Source organism: Lytechinus pictus, chromosome 17, assembly GCF_037042905.1.
Source record: "Lytechinus pictus isolate F3 Inbred chromosome 17, Lp3.0, whole genome shotgun sequence".
In the NCBI taxonomy this organism is placed as follows: Eukaryota; Metazoa; Echinodermata; class Echinoidea; order Temnopleuroida; family Toxopneustidae; genus Lytechinus; species Lytechinus pictus.
Genome location: NC_087261.1, coordinates 1,809,428 through 1,820,151, shown reverse-complemented (window position 1 = coordinate 1,820,151; position 10,724 = coordinate 1,809,428). Strand labels below are relative to the sequence as shown.

Genomic DNA, 10,724 nt, shown 5'->3' with positions numbered 1-10,724 from the left:
CATTAATTTTCATACAGGAAATTCGGAAAATATCCTTTGGATACAAAGAGGAACATAGTGATTGTCGACACAATGATGAATATACATCGTATCAAAAACAGTTTGAACAAACAATGCATTTGATGTTGGAGTTTTTGACTAACAATACCTGTGATTGATCGGATCAATCACAACTCTTTGTAAGACGGGGCCCTGATCTGTCTTTATTTCTTCTATTCCACTCCTTCTCTCTCTTTTTCTCTGGGAAGGGGGGGGGGGGGGTTAATTACAAGAGAATAGGAAACAGGAAGGGGAAAAGGATGCCCCAAAAGAGAAGGGATTATATTATCAACTTCTACGAAGAGATTTGACACATACATTCAAATATTACATATATCTTTTTATATATTCATATCAGTTCATCATTTCATCATTACATATACAATTTGCAATCAAACTCAATAAATACAATTATTAAGACAAATATTCTTTATGACATACACCTGTACACATAATGCACCAAAGATGAATCCATTAAAATCCACCTATCCCTGAATGAATCACTATTTAAGTTCAAGACTAAATTTTTGTCAGAGTCTGATTTAACAGTAAAGAAATAATATCAAAGCAATCCAACCGTCCCTGACTATATAGCATGGACTTTAAGAAATATTAATTTTCAAAGAAAGTCTCCAAAACTCCTCAGAATTCAAGGAGCAAAAGAAGAATACAAATATTATCAAATCAATCACAACAATTTAAGTGAGCTTCTTAAAGGAACATAATTAATCTCATACACATTTCAAGTAAGCAACATTCTCTAATATAAGAACAAAGCCATATAATAAATCTGTATGCAGCATATATTCTCATTAAAAAAACATTTTATAACAAATACAAAGATCCTCCCCCCCAAAAAAAAACAAATGAAGAAAAATTCAAATATAAATATCACAGCGGTGACATGACACTTGCTCTTGCAAAAATTGCTCTGTGATTTATTTCATCTAAGCTGTAGGATTAGGGTTGCCATTGGGTTTTCTGTTAGGTTTAGGGTTAAGGTAGGGTAGAGTATCAAATAAAGGGTTGAATTAATCATTTGATTAGTGCATGGAATTTAAAGTGGAGCAATTCTCACCAGAGCAAAAGTCATTGAATCATCACAGCATGTTTTTTTTTCTCTTTTGATAAAACAAGTGGCTTACCATCCTGAAAAAAATCTGAAACTTTCAAAGGTTCAAAAACTAAAAATATAGTAGCCTAGCAAAGTACCCATATTATTTGGACTGGTTGAAAACAAGATTTCATATTATTTTGTTTAGAGTTGTGCTTCATTACAACTCTTTCTGTATTGATTGGCCCTAGAGGGGGCTATAACAACACATAAATTCTAAGATTTTTATGGAAATAGATATTTTGCTAAGATTTTCACTACATATTTTCAATTGCTTCACCATGGTTCGCTTGTGTCACTGAAGAACCAAGAAATTCCTGCATAGGAAACTGAAAACTGGAAACCTTTATATAAGTCAATAGTTTCCTAAGGGTTATACTCATGAATGTCTTGTAAACCCTGCTATATCTGAAATACATGATTCTAATACTGCTGGGCTACTCTTGAAATTATCATAAGTTTGTCAAATCCAATGATATTAAAACTCCAATGAAAAAAAACAATGATTAAGAAAATAGTTTCATTATATACAATATTTTCTCATTTACATCATGTACATGTATGTACATAATATATCATATTTAAAAAATTACACTATGTCATAAAATTCAGTCAAATCTGCCTTGGAGTGGTACAAGACATACATTCAAAATCAATACAAAATTTATGTTGCAAATCTGCAATTAATAGAAAATTTGCAACCATAGAAAATAAAATGTTACTTTCCAGTTCTAGAAGATGTAGGCTAATATTGTAAATATATTATTCTCTTGGCAATAAGGCTTCTAAGCAGTGAATTTCAACAGCACCAGTTTAAGACCTGGGGGTGTTAAAAAAAAAAGTTAATTGTGACTAGAGTCACACTTAACCCTATCTAGGCCGGGGGGGGGGGCCTTGGAGGCCCCCCCCCTCAACGATTCGCGCAAAATTTTTTGACCGCGCCGCTCATTGACTTTTTACTTTCAAGTCTTGCGCAAGTTTTGAGACCAATTTTTGCGTCGCCCAGGTATGTGGTTCCAAAATTACGCAACATTATGTAAGTGCATGTCAGACCAAAAATTGCTCAAAAACGTGATTTTGTGTACAAAGTCAATGCAAATTGTGTTTTCAACCAAAAATCATAAATGTATGATTATTTTTAGTTTTGTGGTCTAAATGTATTAATTTCATGCTTTTTATGATCTGAGAAGAGTCCCCAACAAATTTCATTGAAAAAACGACGAAAAACAAAAGGTAAAAAAAAACAAAGAAATACATAAGAAATTGCAAAAAACAATATAATACATAAGAAAATGATTTGATATCACAATTTTGTTCATGTACACTTGCTAAGAACACCACAAAGAGTTTCTATACCACAAATTAGAATATTTTGAGCTTTATTTTGGGAGTTAGAGGAAAAAGTATGATTTCGCATACTAATTACGCCTAAATTACCATAATCACTCAATAGCAATTCGCATGAAAAAAATTACTATACAATTTTGTAGATTATGTCCGAGACAACCCCCCTTCCAATTTTCGACGCGATCGCGCGGTCGACGGCCAAGATCTCAAGGGGGGCCTGGGAGGCCCCCCCCCGGCCATATGAACTCCCAAAATACCCCGGCCTAGATAGGGTTAAATTTCCAATACGGGTGGTATAAAAGGCATCACCGCATTGGTCAAATCATACCAAGAGGACGCGTACGACTGCATCTCAATCAATAAGATTGAGCCTAACATAACATGTGCATCAGCACTACACATGACTGTAAGTCATACTTAACTCTTTGTGAAACATCCCCTGAATTATACATGGGAGTCGCAAATTTGGTCTCAAAAACAAGACTTAAAAGTAAACGAGTGGTGCAGTAAACAAAATTCGCGTGGAGGACAAATCGTGAAAAACGTTGAGGGGGGACACAATGGGGAGTATAAGGTTAAGTTTTATTCCCCAATAATATACATTAACACACATTGCTGCTCAATAAAAGAGAGAGAATCTATTTGAGCATAGTAGAAGTGAATATCTGTTGCATGATCTGAGGGATAGTTTTGGTGTCCATACAGACGAACCCATGTCCAGCGGGAAGATTACGAACCAATCTGAAATGAAAGAAAACAGAATGAGAAACCTTGTTAAGGAGGGCAAACAAAATTCAAGTTGATCCTAATGAAATTGGATAGACATCATCTCTTGAGAACAGGAGAGCATTTCATCAACATTTATTGTCAGACGATACAATTTCCATGATTTTGATTGGCTGAGAGGCACTGGGAACGTTTCATGAATGAACTTGTCTGTAGCTTTATCCGACAAACGACTGTTTATCTGACAAATTTTAAAGAAATGCTGTCCTAGACTGACATGCACTTACCAATGCAGAGCTCCCAACCTTGTGTTACCCCCCCCCCCAAAAAAAAAGGAATAGCAAAAGAATAGGAATTTCCAACAAAAAAATAATTTCTAAATAGGGCAATTACAACCAGACCTGCCAAACTCTGGGAATGAGAAACTGAATTCAGTGATCCTTAAATCTGTATTTTTTAATATAGACCAACTCGTGACCTTTGATCTAGTACCTAAAACGACATCCATCCAATTATCTAACTTGTGTAAGTTTTATGAAATAGAGAACTATAGAGAAAATTTCCATCGATAGGATACAATTAAAAAAAAAAATAATAATAAAGAAATTCATATTTAATGAAGGAAAAACATAATGCCGTAATTTGGTTGCAAAAGGGTAATAATTACGTCATGGTCTAGTGGTTCTGACTCTCGCCTTTGAAACAGAGGGTCGTGGGTTCGAATCCAAGCCATGGCGTGTTTTCCTTCAGCAAGAAATTTATCCACACTGTGCTGCACTCGACCCAGGTGAGGTGAGTGAATGGGTACCCAGCAGGAGTAATTCCTTGCATGCACTGAGTAACGGTGATGGTACATGTAGCTCGAGCTAAACCCGGGGTAATAATAGCAGCGCTTTGTATCCTCAGGCAAAAAGCGCTTTATAAATCTAGCTATTATTATTAAAACAGGTAATGGTTGGCATCTCTACCAATGCCTTGTCTTTACTCTCCTGTCAATCACCCAAAATGCAGTAGATCCCCTCCTTACCTTCCTGCCTGATCTCCTATAGATCCTATGAAGATGGCATAGGCATTAACATCTTCATCCTGCTGCATGACGCGTGATAGAACCTTAGGACTGATACCATACCGATCTAGGTTAGCATCACTCAGGATGATGACAAAGTACTCATCGGCTTCCTCCTTGACGATGTCCTGGATGGCTGTCTTTGCTGCTTCAACGGTGTTGTCACCGCTGAGGCAGAATTGAGCATGAGCATGGAGGTTCTGAGATGTGAGAAAGATAAGAATGAGAAGAAATTGAAGGATTATTAAGTTGATAAAATACTAATCTTCAGTCTTGTTGGGGATATCTTGGATGGACGTTGTAGCTGCTTCAACAGTGTTGCCACCGCTTAAGCAAGATAGAGTGTTAGTGTGGAGGTTCTTCAATTTAGGATAGATAAGAAAGAGAAGTAATCTCAGAATTAGGAAGACTACAAGTGTTGCCACCGCTTAAGCAAGATAGAGTGTTAGTGTGGAGGTTCTACAATTTAGGATAGATAAGAAAGAGAAGTAATCTCAGAATTAGGAAGACTACAAGTTGCTAGCGCACCACTAATTAGTCTCTTAAATATCCTTGATGGAAGATGTCATTATTTTGCTAAATTTCTAGCATGGTGCATTTTGTCTCACAATATCTAGAACCCATGAAAATCATTGCTGTGCTTTATCATGGACATCATGGACACTTAATGACCAAATCCTGAAAACTATTTCCCTTTAAACCAAAGTTCAAACATATAACTTGGGGGCACTTTTGGGATGGGTGGTGGGTGCGGTTGGGTACTCAGTTTCTACTGTAGGATGGGGTGGGATTGCTGTTTCTCCCTTTAACTGATGTTGCTTTTATGTTACACAAATTTGTTAAAGAATTTATTTTTGTAATATGAATTTCATATTTTTTATTTGATATAGCTGGACCCCTCGGCAGAACCGTTGTGCTGTAATGGCTCAGCTGAGTAGGGCGATCCATCCAATGTTATTTTATCATGTATAATATTATGTTGTAATTTTATATATATGTATTGATTTTATATTGGTAAATAAAATAAAATCAAAATCAAATCAAATCAAATCATTCATATCTAAACAAGACTTGAAGGTGCCTCAGACTTTGTATCCAAGGCAGAACTCAACATGGTTCCTAATCTTATAGGAATGTATGGATACTGAAGATTTAAGTCATGAAAGTATTGAGAAATAAATTGAATATATTCAAGTGGAAGTGTCATGATGTAGTGGTTCCAACTCTTGCATTTTAACCAGAAGGTCTTGTTTACAAATGCAACCTAGGCATTTCTTTCTATCAAGGTCTTAAATAGGTACCTGTTGGAATGCAAACATCAATGTCATTGGCTTAGCTATAATAGCGCCTTGACAGCTTTTCTGGAATTATCACCAGTGACTGGAGATTATGCATATACATTTATGGGTAATCCAGAATCAAATGACTAGGGTAACAATATAAAATGCTTAGAGAAGTCGTAATGATGTGATTAGTAAGACGTTGAATTTGAATATTATCAAGAGTAGCTTAGTCAAGAATTATAAGGATGGACAATCTTGAGGGTTGCATAGGAAATAACTTACCCTCAGGACTTTGAGTCTTTCATTGTTGTTCTTTGGAACCTTGTCAGATTTGAGGAAGACTTCATCACATGTCTCTCCAGAGTGGCCTACAATATCATACTAAAAACACACACAAAAAAGAGATGACACATTATTTTCATGTAGTTTCTGCTGAACACATTTAAGGTAATTAGGAAAAAGAATGAGATGAGAAAATAGGGCAAAATGAAATTACCTGGTACAAACTTAATATTTACCCAAATCACATCTGACTTGCAATATCTATGAACTTTTACACCTGTATTCTGAAACTGAGTTTAAGTTAGGCCATGTTATAACTACATGTTGAAATTATGGGAAGCAATATATAAATATATATATATATATATATATAAAAAACGATGTTACAATTGTATGTTTCTTATCTTTACTGTGCCATTTCCTCATGCTTTAATGGTAAAAAATTGAAACTGTACTGTTCGAGATTTGTGTCACTATTGGCTATCCATACACGTAGTTATACCACAACTTCAGATAAGATTTCAAATGAACCCAATTTTTTAATTTTCCATTCATTTCCACAATAAAAATATATACAAAGTAATATATGAATACAGATAGTGGGGGGGGGGGGGGCAATCAAAAGCTCAGCAGGCTTGTACCAATGGTATAAATATGTGCATTGATATTTGAAGATCAAGAAAATTTCAAACATATTAAGAAGAATAAGAAGAGGGCACACTTACAGCAAACTTTTCTTCATAGCCTTCAAACGCTTCCATAGCCATGCATATAGCCTGTAGAGTTCTGTCTAGACGTCCATCATGTCCATTGAACCGATACATGCTACCACTCACATCAACTACAAGCCTTAATCTCTTTGGATGCTCCTGTGGGCTTCCCATCTGAAAGAGAGTAAGAGTGAAAGAAGAAATTAATAAAATTCAGTTGATTTACTTCACCTAGGTCGAGTGCAGCACATTGTGGATCAATTTCTTGTTGGAGGAAATTACACAATACATGTAGTTTGGATTTGGACCCATGACCCTCTGTTTCAAAGTTTGGAGACTAATCCACTGGGCCACAGCACTCCATATTCCTAACACTTCAAGTATGATCTCTTTCTCATTTATTTCCTTCTTTTCCCCCCTCTCTGAGTCTTTCCATGCTTTTTTTTCTGGGTTTCTACCCTTGTCTCTTCCTCTCTTTCTTTCTCACTACATCTCTCTTTGTCTCTTTATTCCATTTCTTACTTCTGGATCTTGTTCGCCCCTCCTTTTGTAGATAGCCTTCTCTCCGGTCAGTCCTTCAATTAATTTCACTTCATCAAGATCTCCAGACGATTGGTGTTTGATCCACTGCCTTTCTTTGGCTTTTGCCTAAAAAAAATACAAAAACAAACCAATTACCAAGAAAATGATTGGAAACAGAATTATTTGTTGAGCATCCAGCATATCTGATTGGAAATCTGCTGTATTTGATTGTGAATCCACGATAATTGATTGAAAAATTCAACACATTAAAATGCAATCTGACACAATGAACGCAATTTAAATTTGATCACACATTCATATTTGAATGAAAATTCATGTTTGATTTGCAATCCACCATATTTGAGAACATAGCCATTATCTAATATTGCAAAACCACCGTACATGATTTGAAAAACGACACTTGCAAATTCCATACTTGATTGCCAAATCCATACTTGATTGCCAAATCCATACATGATTGCCTAATCCATACTTGATTGCCTAACCTATCATAATTGATTGCAAACTACTCATACTTGATTGCATGTTAACCTACCTGTAGACTATCTAGAATAACCCTAAGGGAAGTGACCTGTCTCTTGACACCGTCTGAGAATCTGTCATAGGTCTCTGCATCATACTCAGACATATCAATTTCCTTGAGTCTTGCCTTGTAAGCCTTCTGAGCCATCTCTCTTGCAGCTTTCCTCACCTAGGTGGATAAATAGTTACAACTTGCTATTCCAAATGTTCATTATTCTTAAGGTTCATAATTCCCAAGTTTCATTAAATCTGAGGCATTATTACAAAAATCAGTTCATGTCTGTTGATCTGAAAACTACATATGTTTCTTAAATCTGGAGGTTCGATGATCCCAAATGAAGTTATTAGTAGTTATTTTGCAACTACTGAACCTTTGGAATAATGCAATTTCGGACTAATCGATATTATCTTTATGAAAATGTATCATAATCCCTATCTACTTGCAAATATCTATCACTGATTCATTTATTTATGGGCACTTCTTCATTTAGGGCATTTCAGAAGTTGTCACCACTTACAATGAATAATGCACAACCACACGTGGTAATCAGTAAATCACGTTATCCCCATTAGCAATAGGTAACATGATTTATTCTTCTCATTACAATGTTGTAATGCACAGGCCAGGTTGACAAAGCCTATGTAGTATGCCTAGCAATGGAGTCTTGGAACTCTTGTTGGAATGCTCCCCAGGGAGTGGAGAGAGTGCATACATTGTTTGCAGGCATGCAAGGATCCGATGACCGGAGTAATAATAATTACAATGTAAAGCACTCAGAAACATTAATTATTACGTGCTATATAAATGTACCTATTATTATCATTGTTATTATCATTATTATTATATCATTATTATGATGATGATGATGATAATATCAATATTATCATTATCAAACAGATTTTTAATATGAATAAATTCTTACCTCTTCTGGTACAGCATCCTTCATAGCCTGTGAGACTTGATGAACATCATGACCAGCATCTAATCTGAATGGACCTCCTATACCACCCATACCAGCGGTATCTCGGCCTCCTACAAAATAAACAAGATATCAAACGATGAACATCTAATCTAATTTAGTATCTCGACCACCTAAAGAAAATAATATCAAAATGAACATCAAAACCAGCATCAAATATGAATGGCCCTCCAATACCACCAGACCAGCAGTATCTCGACCTCCTACAAAATAAACAAGATATCAAAACGATGAACATCTAACCTAATTTAGTATCTCGACCTTCTACAAAATAAACATAATATCAAAATGATAAAAATCATGACCTGTACATGTATCTAATATGAATGTTGCTCCGACACCCCCTAAACCAGCGGTATCTCGACCTCCTACAAAATAAACAAGATATCAAAATGATGAATGTCTAATCTAATTTAGTATCTTGACCTCCTACAAAATAAACAAGACATCAAAATATTAAAATGATGTGCATCATGACCAGCATCTAAATGGTCCTCCACCTACCTAAACCACCTAAACTAGTGGTATCTAGACCTCCTAATAAATAAAAAAAATATCAAAATGATGAACATCATGACCAGCATCTAATCTGAATGGACCTCGTATACCACCTTAACCAGCGGTATCTCGACCTCCTATAAAATAAACAATTCATTAAAAGAACTACATATTTGCTTTACTTAAGTACATTTACAAGTAATTCATACATTATGTAAATTCTATTTTCTCCCATTGCCATCCTCTGTATTTCAACTTTAAGATTGTTATTTGGCAATGATTGAAAAAATAGGAATAACACTTATGTATTGACATCATCGCATCGCCATCTTAGAGGCTGAAGCCATTGCCTTGCATGCATTGGTGATCTGCAGCTGGCACATGCCAGACAACTCTACGCTTATTCTTATATCCTCTCATATGTATAAGGTCAATGAATGGAAGCATACTTATCACATATTATTTTGGCAAATGTTGTGGTTTGAGTAATATAACAGAATGCTAATATTCATCTTGATAGTAATGATGCATCATAAGACTTCATATAAAAGTACTGCATCCTGGATAAGAATGCAGGGAGTATATGAAGTAGTTTAGGTCTTGATATTTTACTTTCTAAAAGGTATAATAGAATCAATCTTACCCGTTCCTCCTGCCCAACGGTTGCCGCCAACATGAGGGTTATTAGACTGATCAATCTCTCCAAACTTAGGCTCTGATATATCACCTACTTCATCCTTATCATACGTGATCTGATGGGAATAAAGACAGTAAAAGATTGAGAAAATTATCTCATTCAGCTCTAGGTGAGCTCCCTCTTAACACTGGACATATTATAGAATTTTATCGGAACAGAATCACAAGTATGAATACATGATAAATAAAGCCCTAATTGTGCGCATTTGCCCAAGTTGAGTGGCATATGCAAGCTGCTTAAAAAAAGTAAATTATGAGTTTTTCCTTATCTATTGCGTTGAATTTGTATACAAGTCTTTTTTAAGTAATACAATTTAAAGTTTTCATTTAAATGCTTTGAACCCACACTGTAACATTTTGCTCGCTACAAGTTTCAGACAGTGGAGCAGTACAGATTTCCGATAACAAACTTGGCACTTCAACAAAACAAACTTTAGAACCCTAGCCCTTAAGGATAAGATAGTAAAAAATCAATATCAGAAAAGGGTACACAGTAATGATTAAAAGAATTTGAAAATATATAATAAAAAGCAACATATTTTCACTTACTTGCAGTTTGGCGTCTTCTGCGGTTCCAATCATTTTATACCAGTCGGTGAGCGACTTGGACAACTGAGGGCGCCCTGTCTCCCACAGCCTCACATGACCACCCGAGTCGACAGTGACAACGCCCTCGCTTGGTGTAGGAGCTGTAAGAATCTTACTATCAGACACCCATGGGGTGTAGTTACGATGTACTGTAGGACTGCAGAAAGACATAATATTATGGTTCTTGACATTTGCATGTTTCATTTATTTTCATCAGGAAAAAGCGAAATTTGGTCATACACAAATAATAGGAAGTACAATATCTTACAACTTATCTCATGAAAGCTTATTCTCCTCTGCCATCTATCTCTTTTCTCGCCTTTCTTTTCC

The 10,724-nt window shown here is 35.6% G+C and overlaps 1 protein-coding gene across 1 annotated transcript in view; it reads right to left on the bottom strand.

Moving 5' to 3' along the window:
• Positions 1-358: 358 nt before the first annotated feature.
• The window catches only part of LOC129280488 (von Willebrand factor A domain-containing protein 8-like), a 53,092-nt gene continuing 42,726 nt past the window's right edge, over positions 359-10,724 (bottom strand). The window contains exons 37-45 of the mRNA XM_064112501.1: positions 10,356-10,551; positions 9,754-9,862; positions 8,556-8,665; positions 7,646-7,801; positions 7,090-7,215; positions 6,583-6,741; positions 5,858-5,956; positions 4,254-4,492; positions 359-3,241 (exon numbers count right to left, since the gene is read on the bottom strand). Of these exons, the coding sequence (XP_063968571.1) occupies positions 3,139-3,241; positions 4,254-4,492; positions 5,858-5,956; positions 6,583-6,741; positions 7,090-7,215; positions 7,646-7,801; positions 8,556-8,665; positions 9,754-9,862; positions 10,356-10,551 (1,297 nt within the window). The 3' untranslated portion in view covers positions 359-3,138. The remainder of the gene's footprint in view (positions 3,242-4,253; positions 4,493-5,857; positions 5,957-6,582; positions 6,742-7,089; positions 7,216-7,645; positions 7,802-8,555; positions 8,666-9,753; positions 9,863-10,355; positions 10,552-10,724) is intronic.